We start from the raw sequence: 16,019 nt of genomic DNA, 5'->3' as shown, positions 1-16,019 counted from the left end.
ACAGTGAGCGGGAAGAAGATCTTGAGAGAAAGGGAGCAAGACCTTTTGGGACTTGTAGTGGCTGACAAACCCCTGGAGAAAGAAGGTGAGACTAGATTAGAGAACTTGTTTGCAGATTTCCTCACCTAAAGAAGGACTTGCAAGGATTGCCACCAATTCGTGACATCCAACACCAAATTGATCTTACCCCAGGAGCCTCGCTACCTAATTTACATGACCACATTGAAGACTTGTTGAAAAAGGGTCACATGAAGCCTAGCCTAAGCCCTTGTGTTGTGCCAACACTGCTCACACCTAAGGCCGGAAGTTGAAGTATGTGTGTAGACAGCAGGGCTATCAACCGAATCACTGTAAAATACCGATTTCCTATTACTCGAATTGGAGACTTACTAGATCAACTAGGTAAAGCTACCATCTTCTCAAAAGTTGACTTAAGAAGCGGTTATCACCAAATAAGAATCAGGCCCGGAGACGAGTGGAAGACAACCTTCAAAACTAATGAAGGGTTATTTGAATGGTTGGTGATGGCCTTTGGCTTATCCAATGCACCGAGCACCTTCATGAGGTTGATGAACCAGGTGCTCGTTTCTAAACCAGTTCATAGTGGTTTACTTTGATGACATCCTCTTGTACAACAATAGTACTGAAGACCACATTCAGCACTTAAGAAAATTGTTCCAAGTCCTGGCCGAAACTGAACTGTACATTAATCCAAAGAAACGTACATTCCTCACCAAGGAAATTGTCTTTCTCGGCTTCGTAATCAAAGAAGGAAAAGTAGGTATGGAACCAAAGAAGACAGAAGCCATAAAGTCTTGGCCAATACCAACCTCCATCAAGGAGGTACAAGCCTTCCTTGGCTTGGCATCCTTTTACAGAAGATTCATCAGAAACTTCAGCTCAATAGTGGCCCCCTTAACCGACTGCCTAAAGAAAGGGAACTATAAGTGGAACGAACAGCAACAGCAGAGCTTTGAAGAGATAAAAAGAAGACTAACTTCCAGCCCTGTTCTACAATTGTCGAACTTCGCATCACCCTTTGAAGTAGCTATTGATGCTTGCGGAACCGGAATTGGAGCCGAGTTATCACAGCAAGGCCACCCTATTGAATACTTCAGTAAGAAGTTGAGCACAACAAGACAGTCCTGGAGCACTTATGAACAAGAGCTTTATGCCCTTGTCCGAGCACTCAAACAGTAGGAACGTTACCTCCTATGCAGGGAATTTGTACTCCTAACGAACCGCTTCTCTTTGAAAGATCTCTAGTCACAAAAGAATATTACTCGGATGCACGCACGATGGATCTCCTTCCTACAAAGGTTCGACTTTGTCATTAGGCACCAAACTGGTAAGGAGAACAAGGTGGCAGATGCACTATCCAGGAAGAGCTCCTTACTCACTATTCTATCCATGGAGATCGAGGCATTCAAACACTTACCTAACCTATATGGGGAAGACGTTGACTTCGCCATGACATGGACCAAATGCAGCAACTACACCAAGGCGGAAGACTTCCATATAATGGAAGGATATCTATTCAAAGGAGATCAGTTGTGTATCCCACACACATCACTTCTAGAAGCACTACTAAAAGAGGCTCATTCAGGAGGATTGGCTGGACACTTCGGGCAGGATAAAACTTTTGAAATAATCTTTAAGAGATACTACTGGCCTTAATTAAGAAGATACTGTAACAACTTTATTAAAAGGTGCCCTATCTGCCAAAGAGCTAAAGGTTCAAGTATAAACGCAGGCCTGTACTCACCATTACCTACCCCAATTTCCATTTGAGAAGATCTATCAATTGATTTCGGGCTCTGATTACCAAAAACTCAAAGGCAGTATGACTGAGTCATGGTTGTAGTCGACAGATTCAGTAAAATGGCACACTTTGTGGCTTGTAAGAAGTCAAATGATGCCACCTACATAGCTAATTTATTTTGTCGAGAGATAGTTTGGTTGCACGGAGTACTAAAGACCATTGTTTCTAATCGGGATGTCAAGTTCCTAAGCCATTTCTGGAAGACATTATGGAGCAAATTTGACACAACCTTGAATGAAATATAGCACAACATCACACCCTCAAACAGATGGCCAAACAGAAGTTACAAATAGAACTGTCGACAACTTAATATGCTGTCTTAGTGGATCCAAACCAAAACAGTGGGACTTAGCTCTTGCACAGTCAGAATTCGCCTTCAACAATATGAAGAATAGATCAACCGGCAAATGTCCATTTGAAGTCGTATACACAAAACAGCCAAGACTAACAACCTTTGACCTAGCATCACTCCCCACAACTATTGACACTAGCTCAGAAGCAGAAAAGATGGTAGAAAAGATTCAGAATTTACACGAAGAAGTCCATAACCACCTAAAAGAATCAACTCAGTCCTACAAAAAGGCAGCAGACAAAAAGAGAAGACAAGCTACCCTTACTGAGGGAGACTTAGTAATGATTCACCTCAGAAAAATTCGATTTCCAACTGGAACACAAACTGAAAGACAGACAATTAGGACCATTTCGTGTCCTAGAAAAGATTTGAGATAACGCTTACAGAATTGAACTACCACCAGACTTGCACATTCATCCTATTTTTAACGTGGCAGACCTGAAACAGTACTATGCCCCATATGATTTCTGCCTTGTCAACTAAGTCACTCGGGTCGAGTTCCATGCTAGGGGGTGGAATGATGTAATATAGAATGCCATGGCTAAACAGCTGTAGTTAGTTAGTAAAACAGTTTAAATAATTAAACTGTTTAGCTGTTAAGACTGCAATTAAAACTGTTTCATAAAAACAGTTATTTCAACTACTTGTAAGTACTTACAATTCTCAATATATACTCCATCTCTTAGCCACTATTGGTGGAGAATTCATTGTGAAAAACTAAGTCCTTTGAGGTAGATAGTTTTATGTCGCAAGTTGGTAAAGATGGAGTTACTATAGAAAATAATTCCTTTGAGGTAGTTTGGGTTTGATTATCACTCACATTGAGGAATGCAACCGTACATGGCTGATCCAAATTGCCACATCAGCTAAAAGTACTACCTTTAGGAACTAGTTCGAAGTTTCATTCTTTCATAATAAGAATCATAACTTTTCATGAATATGTGAAAAGTTACATTGTAATTCCAACCTTCGAAGGACCAAGTATTTAAACAACAACAACTCTCCCAACATATTTTCGAAGAGATTTTTGGAATTGGTTTCAAAACAAGCTTATCTTTTATTTTTGATTGAATACAACAAATATATTTATGTTTATATGCTGAGGAAGCAAGGCTATTCAAGGTAGCTTCTCATCTAAGATATATTGATGTCTATCCAATGAGAGGAGTTTGGCATCCTAAGAATCCCGGGAAGACTTTAGTCTTTGCTCATTGGGATTTCTAAATGGAAAAGCTCAGAGTATTTCTTCAATTTATTTTTTGTTACCTGTACATAAGTTAGAAAGGACCATTCCTAGAGTAATAAATTAGAGCTTCTTTAGTAGGAAAGAAAAAGATTAATAAACTCTATAGGTTGTTGATGAAATATTAAATGATATTAAAATGAGTGATTTCTATTGCCTTCTCTCAATCTGTAGAACCACTTTTCATTTCACATGGGAGGACTATTTGTTATATTCTTTATATTAGAATATTGAATTAATTAGAAAGTTGACTTTGATTTTCTTTTCCATTCAGACAGTTCCATTAGGTTATGGGCACTAAGTGGTGAAACATTGATGGAGATGGTTGGTGACACTTCCATTGTGTATTCAGTGGATTCACATGCTTCCGAAGTCATTGTTAGTGGGAGTGAAGATTGTTCGGCAAAGATATGGAAAGGTTAATACTTCAATCTATAGGAGTTCATCAGTTTTTGTTATTCCTTTCTTCTTCTTCTAGCGTGGAGTTATAGACCACTATATCGTCCAGATAGACCACCACAAACTTGTTAAGGTATTCATGGAAGACCTGGTTCATTAGCGTACAGAACGTTGCAGGCGCATTGGTAAGACCAAATGGCATGACAAGGAACTCGAACGCCCCATACCTCGTAACGCAGGTGGTTTTGGGCTCATCCTCTTTGGCAATTCTTACTTGATAATAGCCCGATCGCAGATCTAGCTTCGAGAAATACTTTGCTCCATGAAGGCGATCAAACAGGTCATTGATTATTGGTAGCGGATATCTGTTGCGGACCGTGATCTTGTTTAGGGCGTGGTAGTCGATGCACAACCGCATACTTCCATCGTTCTTCTTCTGGAAAAGGACTGGAGCTCCATATGGAGCTTTTGCAGGCCTCACAAATCCTGCGTTCAGTAGTTCGTCCAGTTGTTTCCGAAGTTCGGCCAACTCCGGTGGCGCCATACGATAAGCATTCTTCGCAGGCGGCTTTGCCCCTGGCAGCAATTCGATCTCATGGTCGATCATTCTCCACGGAGGCAATGATTTGGGCAGGCTGTCTGGCATCACATCCTTGTACTTCTTTAAGACACTCAGGATGTCTTTGGGGACTGTTTCCCTTGAGCTTTCCAACGACTCCAGTGGGATAGCCATAAAGGTTAGATCGTCACGAGCAAGGCCTTTCTTCAACTGCATAGCCGAGATCATCTATATCCCATCCGGCTGACGAATCTCCGTTTGAACAACAGTAGGCGTTCCAGTAATCACTAGACATTTGGCTAGCGGCATTGGTATGACTTGATGCTCAAGTAGAAACTCCATACCTAGTACCACGTCGAAGTCATCCATCTTTGCAACCACCAAATCTATGGGACCGCTCCACTCTCCCATCCTCATGGTCGTTCGTTTTACCAACCCGACGATAGGTAGGGCAGCTGAGTTCACGGCTTTCATTTTTTCTGCGTCTTTCTTCCAACGGAGATTCAGCCGTCTGGCTTCCGCTTCTGCAATGAAGTTATGAGTAGCACCAGAATCCACCATAGTGCTCTTGGGTGGCTTCTGGTTGACCCAACAGTCTACGTACATGAGACCATTCTTTGCCTGTCCACTGGTCTCCCCCATCTTCTTCTGGAGCGATGACAGAAACTTTAAGGCCCCCATCCGAGGATTCTCACCCTCTTCTATCTGTCCAACGTCTCCTTCAGTCTGACTCAATCTATCATCTGAGTCCGAGGCTAGGGTAGCTTGAAAAGCGTTGAAGGCGGTACGGTTGGGGCACTCTCTGGCAAGATGGGGCCCTTTACATATGAAACAACTGATGGAACGACCGGAGTTGTTCTGATTGTTTGGTCCTCGCCAGTTGTTTCCTGTATTCGCTTGGAAGGGCTTGCGATCTCCACCTTGTCGCTTGTCTCCCCCTGCAGTCTTCGGGGAATTTGGGCGGTTGTTTCTGTTTCCTCCAGAGGAGGAAGCTTGATGTCGTCTTGCATCTTGAGATTCGCTAGATGAGTCAAACAACCGTTCAGCCACTGCGTATGCTGACGTGAGGTCTTGAATTCGTTTCTCATACAACTTGGTCCTAGCCCACGGCTTCAAGCCCTCGACAAAACATAAAACTGTCTTTCTCGGTCATGTCGCGTATGTCCAACATCACCCCCGCAAACTGTTTCACGTAGTCCTGAATGTTTCCCGTGTGCTTCAATTCACGCAGCTTCCGTCGGGCTAGAATTTCGACATTCTCAGGGAAAAATTGCGAACGAAGTTCTCCTTTTAGGGCATCCCACGTGTCGATTGTGCAACGCCCTTCTTGAATGTCCATGTATCGGGACCTCCACCATAACTTCGCATCTTCTGACAGATGCATGGTTGCCAACGTCACCTTGGCCTCTTCAGTAATTGTGTTCGTGGCTTTGTAATACTGCTCGACATCAAAGATGAAGTTTTCCAATGCCTTGGCATCTCTCGCCCCACAGAAGGGCTTGGGCTCAGGAACCTTGATTCTGCCCACAGGAATGGCTCCTCCAGCTGGAGCCTGGTTTGCTAGTTCTCGTATAGTAAGGTTCACCCTCGTGTTTACCTATGCGAGCTCATTCCTCACGACATCGAGGGTTGCTCGAAAATCCTCTGTCATGCCGTTGATCATCTCCAACATGTTCTTTTGCGAGTTATCAAGCTCCATAACTCGTTCTTCCATCTGGGCAATAGAGCCCGATGAACTGTCCCCAAGCTCGTAGGCGACATTTCCCGTTTCATTACTCGGGACTCTAGAGTGTCGACTCTAGTCAGTAACTCTTGGATGGGTAGTCCGTCAAGGCAATCGGACACGGCTTCAATGCCATCAGCTTTCTTGGCAATATCCTCAAGCCGTTGTTCCAAGAACCGGATGGAATCAGGAACTTCCACCAGGTAGAGCATCTGCTCTTCGATTCCCACAAGTCGCTCATTATGGGTCTTGCTAGACTGTTTCGCCACCGACATCTTTCTGTCACGCACTGTCAACTAGCCAACCTGGCTCTGATACCACTTGTCACAATCGTAATTCTTCAAACACGATGTGAACGATTGTGCGGCACTTGTTCTAGCTCGACGAACAAGTCAGCCGATCAAAATCCACAAATCGCGGACAACTTTAACACATGCTTCAACCTCCCCTCACGTTCTTGGAAAATATTTTTAGAAAACGTGAAAGATGATTAAATTGATTGAAAACATTGTTAAAACAAGCATTGAAGACTGTCAATTGCAATAAGAAAGCATAGATTGCAAAGAGTACGACAAGGCTTGGGCGGGGATTCAACAGGTATGCCTCCCCTATAGTACATTTTTAACATTTTCATCTCTGGTAGGCTTGCATATGAAAATGCCGAAACGTCACACCCAAGCATATCGACTTGAAATTTAAAGCAACTACCTAAACTACATACAAGACATAAAGACAAGATAAATTGGGGCTAATCGGAGCATACGGCCATAGGTAAACACACCTTGGACAAGTATGTCCGTTACACTAGGCCTCCAATCACCCAAGTTTACCAAAGGAGGGGTAAAAATAAAAATTCCACCTAGACAACATGGTTGTTAGGATGACCAGTGGTCCTAACAACACGTGGCAGCAGCAGAAAGGGAATATATATATAGGCGTTTTTTGCTAGGGTTGATTATCTTGGTTATTATGTATTTTGAATGAACGTTGTTCATTGGGGAGAGAGCAGCCCTCTTACTTGGTTGAAGCTTATGATTCCATATTGAATATATATACACACATATATCAGCTTCTCTCCATTGTACTGTGTTTGTGAGTGTGCTGGAAATATTCTTTGTATTTGTGTGGGTGTGGGTTGAATCTTTTGCAGGTGAAACAAGAACCTACCAGGGGGGACCACTTTGGTAGGGCCGGGAGTTAGAGGAAAGAGATAAAAGAAAGGAAGCTACAGAGGGAGGGGTATGGAACTTTGAGGAAGGAAATCTGCATTACTCCTTGAGAGAGGGAAAGCAGAGGGTCCAAGTTCATCTTTGAATTGTTCTTGAGTCTTTTATTTGGTTGCTATTAGTTTGAGTAATTTTTGCTTTGAATCTGTAATCGCGATCAATACTCTATTGATCCACGAAGAGTCTCAATAATTCGTGTAAGTTTTCATATTATATCAACATATACGAACACTGCTGTGGTGTTCTATCATAATTCTGAGATACTGAGCTTCGTTTAAGATCCTTCACTGTGGCCAAACCGAGTTTGTGAGTTGAACCTTTCATGTATTTATGAGAAATGTTTCTCTATCTATTTGAAGTCTGTTTGATGGAGCATTTGGTTGGGAAGAGATGACTAACTTTTAGTGGAAAGGCGAAGGACTGGTGAAGCCCTGAAGGGGTGTTGAAGTTGGCTAAAGTTTATGTGTTGAATTGAATTTCTTTAAGAGAGTGGGTTTTTTTTTTTTTTTGTAGCTTGATTTTTAAATTTGAATTATGTTTATTATACTATAATTATTTATAAACCCTAAACCCTAATAGCATTTTAGTATCACGAAGTTGGATTATTTTGTTGCAGATGGAATTTGTGTCTAGAGCATTGAGCATCCTGGTTGCGTTTGGGATGCCAAGTTTTTGGAAAATGGAGATATTGTCACAGCTTGTTTAGATGGAGTAGTACGTGTCTGGACGGCAGAACAGGAAAGAATTGCTGATCCCCAAGAATTGGAGTTATTTGCTTCAAGACTGTCTCAGTATAAGTTGAAGAGGTGCCCCACAACAGCTGCCACACACACACACACACACTCACAAAGAGGAAGTTCCAAAATCCTTTTGTTTTCATCTCTCTTTCTCTCTCTCTCTCTGTAGCTTATTTGGACTTCTTGAGGCAGAAGCATGATTCTGAGCATATCTAAAATAATGTCCGTATAGAATATATTCTGCTTTGAGTATGATGTTAGCGACTTATGTACATCTTTAATTTATTTGTTCATACCTCATGATAATGTGCACTTTTATTCCTATGTTGGCTGTTGGTCTTCTATTTGATAAGTTGTCTCTAATTTAATTGTGTTAGGAAGAGGGTTGGAGGATTGAAATTGGAAGAATTATCTGGGATGGATGCTTTACAAATTCCACGTCTGGTTACACTATTCCATTTTAATAAGAAGCCAAGATGCTATCCGCTTCTATACCTTTTTCTTTTTACCCCTTAATTTCATGAATCTTTGTTCCAAGTTGGATGGGTGGCAAGTTTTTCTTTTTCTTGATATTTGTGAGTGTCTAGGCAAGCTCACACACCCTCGACTAATCTCACGGTATAATCCGCTTGACCCTACAACATTTGGGTGTAAGGAAACTCATAGGAAATTAATTTACAGCTGCCACACACACACACACTCACAAAGAGGAAGTTCCAAAATCCTTTGGTACATCTCTCTTTCTCTCTCTCTCTCTCTCTAACTTATTTTGACTTTTTGAGGCAAAAGCATGATTTTGAGCATATCTAAAATAATGTCAGTATAGAATATATTCTGTTCTGAGTATGATTTTAGCGACTTATGTACATCTTTAATTTATTTGTTCATACCTCATGATAATGTGCACTTTTATTCCTATGTTGACTGTTGGTCTTCTATTTGATAAGTTGTCTCTAATTTACTTGTGTTAGGAAGAGGGTTGGAGGATTGAAATTGGAAGAATTACCTGGGATGGATGCTTTACAAATTCCAGGTCTGGTTACACTATTCCATTTTAATAAGAAGCCAAGATGCTATCCGCTTCTATACCTTTTTCCTTTTACCCCTTAATTTCATGAATCTTTGTTGCAAAGTGGATGGGTGGCAAGGTTTTCTTTTTCTTGATATTTGTGAGTGTCTAGGCCAGCTCACACACCCTCGACTAATCTCACGGGATAATCCGCTTGACCCTACAACATTTGGGTGTTAAGGAAACTCATAGGAAATTAATTTACAGCTGCCACACACACACACTCACAAAGAGGAAGTTCCAAAATCCTTTTGTTCATCTCTCTTTTTTTTTCTCTCTCTCTCTAGCTTATTTTGACTTTTTGAGGCAGAAGCATGATTCTGAGCATATCTAAAATAATGTCAGTATAGAATATATTCTGTTCTGAGTATGATTTTGCCGGCCTGTGTTATGTTTAACGCCTTTCTTTTTGCTTCTAGGCTGTACTGGAGCTTGTCATAATCTTCCCACGTTGCCTCATGAGGAGGGAGACCTTGCCATTTAATCAAAACCTCACAGCTTCCTCTTTTATTCTTCGAGTACCCAAATATTTCCTCCGGTATAGATTTCCACTCGTGAGTTTCAGTAACGTAAGGCAGCATGTCTGTCTGTACAAGTTGATGATCACCAACCATTTTTTTGAGTTGGGACACATGAAACACTGGATGGATGGAAGCGGATGCTGGCAACTCTAGCTTATACGCAACCAGTATGATGCGTTCCACAATCGTATAAGGCCCAAAGAACTTGGGGGATAGTTTCTCATTTTTCTTTTGTCGTAATGAGATCTGTCTATAGGGCCTAATCTTCAGGAAGACCATATCGCCAACTGCATACTCCACATCATGACGCTTCAAGTCTACGTTATTTTTCATCTTGTCTGTGCGACGAATTAGTGTTCTTTTAGGACTCCCAGAATTTCAACTCATGCCTTGAGCTATTCGTTTAAGGTAGTGTTTGGAGTGTCCCGGTCACCATAAAACATCAATGGTGGTGGCATACGTCCATAGATAGCCTGAAATGGAGTGACCCCTACGGATCTCTAAAAAGTAGTGTTGTACCAATATTCAGCCCAATGTATCCATTTTGACCATTCCTTAGGCCGTTCTCCACAAAAACATCGCAGATACGTCTCCACTCCCCTATTAACCACCTCAGTTTTCCCATCCGACTGAGGGTGATAAGCGGTGCTTCGATTTAATCGGGTGCCTGCCATTTTGAACATTTCTTGCCAAAAGTTGCTCAAGAATACCTTATCTCGGTCGGACACTATCGATTTGGGAAAGCCATGAAGTCGGACAATCTCCTTAACAAATATATTTGCTGAATCTGTCCACCACTACAAAGATGACTTCGAAACCATTCGATCTTGGTAAGCCCTCGATAAAGTCCATAGATATATCGCTCCAAATATTGTTTGGACTGTCCAGGGACAGCAGCAGTCCGGTGGGGGATAGTGCTAGGGAGTTGTTCTTCTGACATATTACACATTCCTCACAATACTTCTTAACATCCGCCTTCATTCCTTCCCAATATAGCTCACCAGTTGGTCGTTTGTATGTGCATAAAAATCCAGAATGGTCTCCAAGTACCGAATCATGGTAAGTATGTAGGATTGTGGGTATCAATGTAGATGTTTTGGACAGCACAAACTTATCCTTATATCTTAACATACCTTGTCGGATGGAGAATTTACCCTCTGTTCCTTCTTCCATTGCTTGTAGTTCTTCCATTATTTTGCTCAACTTTTCATCCGCTTCGACTTCCTTTTTAATCACCAGAATGTCAACCAATGTAGGAGCTGTTATGCTACCGAGGTTAACTGTAGGAGGCATCCAAGACAAGGCGTCTGCTGCTTTATTCTCCAAGCCGGGTTTGTAGACCACCTCAAATGAGTATCCCGTTAGCTTCGCTACCCATTTCTGATACTGAAGCTGTATCACTCTTTGTTGTAATAAGAACTTCAAGGATTTCTGATCGGTCTTCACAATAAATTTTCTTTCCAACAGATATGGTCGCCATCGTTGCACAGGCAAGATTACTGCCATTAATTCCCTTTCATATACAGGCTTGGCCCTATCTCTTAAGGCTAACGTATGGCTAAAGTATGCTATGGGGCGCTTGGCTTGGACGAGTACGACTCCTACCCTATATCTCGATGCATCTGTTTCCATTTCAAAGGTGGCATTGAAATCAGGCAACACCAAAACGGGCAGGGTCATCATGGCATTCTGTAGTTGTTGGAATGCCTCCTTAGACTCCTCAGTCCACTGGAATCCCCCTTTCCTAAGTAGTTGAGTCAATGGTGCGACAATGAAGCCATAGTGCTGAACGAACTTTCTTTAGTAACAGGTGAGGCCTAGTAATCCTCGTACCTCTCTTATATTACTGGGTATAGGCCATTCCCTGATTGCTCTGATTTTCTCGGGGTTCACTTCAACTTCTTGTCCTGAAATGATATGACCCAAATAATCAATACGTTCTTGCGCGAAGCTGCACTTCTTCTGGTTTGCATATAACTCATTCTTTCTCAGGATTTCCAATGCTAACCCAATGTGCTTCAGATGATTTTCCAAGTTCTCACTGTAGATTAGTATGTCGTCGAAAAATACTAATATGAACTTCTGCAAAAATGGTTTAAATATTGAGTTCATTAGAGCTTGGAAAGTGGATGTGGCATTAGTTAAGCCGAATGCCATAACCATAAATTCATAGTGTCCATCATGTGTTCGAAATGCTGTTTTTTCGATGTCTTCTCCACACATTTTGATCTGATGGAACCCCGCCTTTAAATCAATCTTTGAAAACCAGTTTGCTCCATTTAATTCATCGAAAAGCTCCTCAACCACCAGAATAGGGAATTTTTATCTTCAAAAAGTTCACCCAAATCAATTAATGAATAACCATGTTAATTGACTGGTTCTTTTTTTTATTTTATTTTGACATAATTACAACTAAGATGCACTTTTTTATTGAAAAGATACAAGTAAGAGGGTAAATTTTGAGTTTTCTCACTATATATGTTGCCAAAAAACCTGGTGTAAAGTGTAAGTATTTTCTTAATAATTTCATTTAAACCATGCTCAATTCTACGCAATATGAGTTTTGGTCCTTTATTATGAAAGTGCATATTTAGATTTGGTTACAAATGTTTTGTTTTATGAAAAAATCATTTGTGACTATTGTTTCAATCTTTTCAATTGAAACACGTGCACATATTCACGTGAAATATCTTAATTCTATTTAATTTTTAAATATGCTTTAGCATATAATAAACAAATATTATACAATATTAATGGTAAAATTATTATTTAAAAAAGAAAAAGAAATTCATTGTTGTAGTAATTAAATAATTGAATTAATGTATTAATATTTGATCCAATATTGTAATATATAGAATACGATAATTTTTTATTCTAATATGTCAATGTGAAATCACAAGAAATGATGCAATTTTTCACCATTCGTTACTACTTTGAATCAATTAAATCCCCTTTTGTGTGTGTTTGTTTTCTTTTGAACTTTGGGATTTCGTGACGTTTTTTTTTTCTAATGTGTAACTGCAAGAGTTTATTTTGTTTTTCTTTTACACGTACATTTTACATGTAAGTTTGGAGGAATCAATGCACCAATTTGATGTGTGTGCAACCATCTCCACTCTAAACAGAATGCATCGTATCTCGAAGATCAACTAGTCACATCCTATCAATATTAGTTACACATATTCGACATAAGGTTTTATTTTTTAAAATATAGAACTTTATTTTGTAAACTAAAAAATTGGAAAAATCTTCTTTCCAAACATTAAAATGGACACTTACAATAGAAAAGTCACAACTACGTTAGATCACAAAAAGTAATATAAATTTTTTTCGACAATTTAAGAATAAAATAGATGTATATAATTTTTTTCTCCACGAGCGCATTTAATATAGTAGAGATTTCAACGCTGATTACAAATTTAGTTTACATCATGTCAAGGTAATATTACTCTGTATTTTTTTCCCTAAAAGAAGGTGTCCATAAATTTGTAACTTTTTGCTACTAAACCCAACTTTAATTAGTGTTTATGTAATGTTTTAAAATATTTATAAAATATAGTACAACTTTAGTAATTTTTCATCGGCAGGAAATTATCTATTAATATAAGTCTATTAGTGTCTATTAGGATATTATATTTTCAAATCTCGTCTTTTATTTAGTTATTTTGATTAGTTGGAATTATCTATTAATTGATTTTTTTATCTAATTTTAAATTTTAACCAAAGTAATCAATTCCGATCACCATCCCACTGTAATGTTATTATTTTAAAAATTAAACTTCATTTTATTTATTGATTAAAATCTTCAAGTACATAGCCTTCAAAGAAGATTGGATATAACCAAAATAATGCTGCATATATCATTTAGAGTCTTGCCATTCTTCAAAAGCAACGATGTATCCTTAGGCGGCTGTGCGAACTTATCCTGACAGTCACCAATATTAGTCATGGCACCAGAAGTTACAATATTGACACCATTAAAGTCCCCAAGTGCCAAGTCCTTTTGGGCATTTTCAATGTCACCAATAGCTTCATCATAGCTCTCAGCACAAGACGAATATCGTTGCTTAAGTTGAGGATTGGTGGCGGTTTTTGCCAGTGAGTTGGCTAGAGTCAAAGATTTTTCAGCATTTGTATGAGCAAGGTTTAAGGTGTATACAGCCAAGCCTTTTAGATTTGTAGTGCCCGCAGATTTCAACACACTTGAACAAAATTGTGGATTTGAGGTTTTTGGACAGATGGTGGAAACGACGTCATTAGATGATGCCACATTTGAAATGATGGTGAACGAAAGAACTCCAACGAGAGAGATAATAATGAGACAAGAGTTATTGGCCATTTTAATTTTTCTTTGTTGTTTCCCGTCCTTATTGATATGATTCATTTGATAAATACATATATATATAGATGAAATTTAGAGAAATTGTTTGTTTTTCTTATGGAGGAGAAATGGCAGTTGTGATTACATAACTAAATAACCCATTCTAGTCTTTTGTTTGGTACTTTTATCTTGAAATAGCCCACCCAAATCAATTCATGAATAATCACATTAATTGTCTTTTTTTTTTTTTTTACATAATTACAACTAAGATGGGCTTTATTTTTATTTTTATTCAAAAGATACGACTAAGATGTTAAATTTTGAATTTTCTCATCAATCCATTAGAGGTGACCTATGCTCCAATCTTTTCTTACCAACAATTTAGGCCTTATAAGTGTATAGAAAATTGAACAGTGAATAGGATAGTTAGGCTTTGTAAAACTTACAAGTTACATAGTCCAAACTCTGATGTCTCTTCCGTTCCTGTCCTGCTTTGATTTTACCCCCTTCTTTTCTCAAATACATTTTTCTACATTGTCGTTTCTTCTTCTCTAACTCATTTTTTCCAATTATATAACATGTCCGTATGTACCAGAAATACAGTGAGCGGAATTCATGGAAGTTTTTCCCTGTTTCAAGTTCTAAGGTATGTGCCTCCAGACATCCCAGAAGTCAATATCCTAGTGCTTTCTGTATATATATTGAAGAATTTTCGTTGTTTACTTTTCTGGCTGAAAAGGGGGGACACGAAACTTATGTGACAGAAATCAAAGGATAACGTGTCTACAGTAAATCGAAATAAGAGTCTGGTTTTCATTGAGTTCAACGTGTTCCTCAAACAGAAACACAGGGCCGTATGCATACTTCTACGACTACAGTAGTCATCATGCTAGAGGTAAACTATTCCATAAGTTCACTATAAATTGTGAAATAAGAACTGTCTGATACTTGTCAAATAAGAATTGCATGCGTTAATCAGACTAATGTGTGGTAGAATATTACCTGAATTTGCTAAGTTTGTCCTGGACAGTTGTCTAATGTTAATTCTTTCCCCATTTCCTTTATAGGTCCCTGATATGCTATTGTGCTCCATTTTTGCCATTAACAATTATAATGTGAAAAGCTATCTCTCTGTTAAAAATACCTAGATGATGGATTAATGTGGAGTGGCCGATTAAAATGTTCTGTCATATCACACTAGTGCCTTAACATGAAAATCCAAGTGCATTACTATACAGTTATCCTTATATATAGTTGATATTCATAGTGTTCGTACTGTTTCTCTGTAGGAGTGTTAACAATTTGGATATGATAATTTCTCTTATTTGACTTTGTTCTCCGTTGCATTTGCATCTTGATCAGCTATGTTTATCTTGATTTGTTGAGCTTATGTTATTATTGCATCTAGGCAGATGAAGTTGAAGTAGTGATTGATCCGAAGGACATTGAACTGACTACTGCAAGATCTGGGGCGCAGGAGGTGTAACTTTACTTCAAATATTGCTTGCAATTAGCTCTCTGAATTTGTTCTCATAAAACCAAAAAAATGGTAGAATAACCTTTCTATTTATTTCTCGTTGTCAATAATTATGCAGGGCGAAATGTCAACAAGGTGGAGACAGCAATTGATCTTTCCCCAAGCCGACAGGAAACCACATTTTTTGCACTGAAGAAAGGACTCAACTTGAGAATAAGATTCGGGCTTTTCTATTGCTACGAGCCAAACTATGAGCATCCATTACAATCATAGCATTTCTCACATCATCGTATAAATTACGTGAATGTGCACCTCATTCATACAATTTATGTATTTTTCTTTTTATGAGTACAAATTCGGGGTAGAGGGATTTAAACCCGAGACCTCTTGGTTCTAAGTACATACATACAGGCGTTAGTTGAGCTTGGTTGACAATTTCTATACTTTTTTAAGTAACAAATAATTGGAGAAATTTTGTGGCTATATTTATGATTTTTCTCAAAGAACTTAAGGATCTTTATTTCCATTTCTATATATTGTGGGAATTTTTGCAGACATTGATATGGGTGA

General features: G+C 39.0%; 1 protein-coding gene and 1 long non-coding RNA gene across 2 annotated transcripts; one reads left to right on the top strand and one right to left on the bottom strand.

The window, feature by feature from the left end:
* Positions 1-3,660: 3,660 nt before the first annotated feature.
* Positions 3,661-8,405, top strand: LOC116405494. Its single transcript, XR_004218640.1, has 2 exons — positions 3,661-3,835; positions 7,941-8,405. It is a non-coding gene; the product is annotated as an uncharacterized LOC116405494 (long non-coding RNA).
* A 5,066-nt stretch (positions 8,406-13,471) lies between these two features.
* Positions 13,472-13,990, bottom strand: LOC116405495 (pectinesterase inhibitor-like). The gene has a single exon (XM_031889477.1). The coding sequence runs from the start codon at positions 13,988-13,990 to the stop codon at positions 13,472-13,474; it is 519 nt and encodes a 172-aa protein (XP_031745337.1).
* Positions 13,991-16,019: the final 2,029 nt, after the last annotated feature.

This window comes from Cucumis sativus, unplaced genomic scaffold (genome assembly GCF_000004075.3).
Source record: "Cucumis sativus cultivar 9930 unplaced genomic scaffold, Cucumber_9930_V3 scaffold112, whole genome shotgun sequence".
Lineage (NCBI taxonomy): Eukaryota > Viridiplantae > Streptophyta > Magnoliopsida > Cucurbitales > Cucurbitaceae > Cucumis > Cucumis sativus.
The sequence above is the reverse complement of the archived record's forward strand: the minus strand, read 5'-3'. Positions and strand labels throughout refer to the sequence as shown.

Excerpts from the sequence above, each read along its gene's own strand:
- LOC116405495 (XM_031889477.1), bottom strand. The coding sequence starts at position 13,990 with ATGGCCAATAACTCTTGTCTCATTATTATCTCTCTCGTTGGAGTTCTT.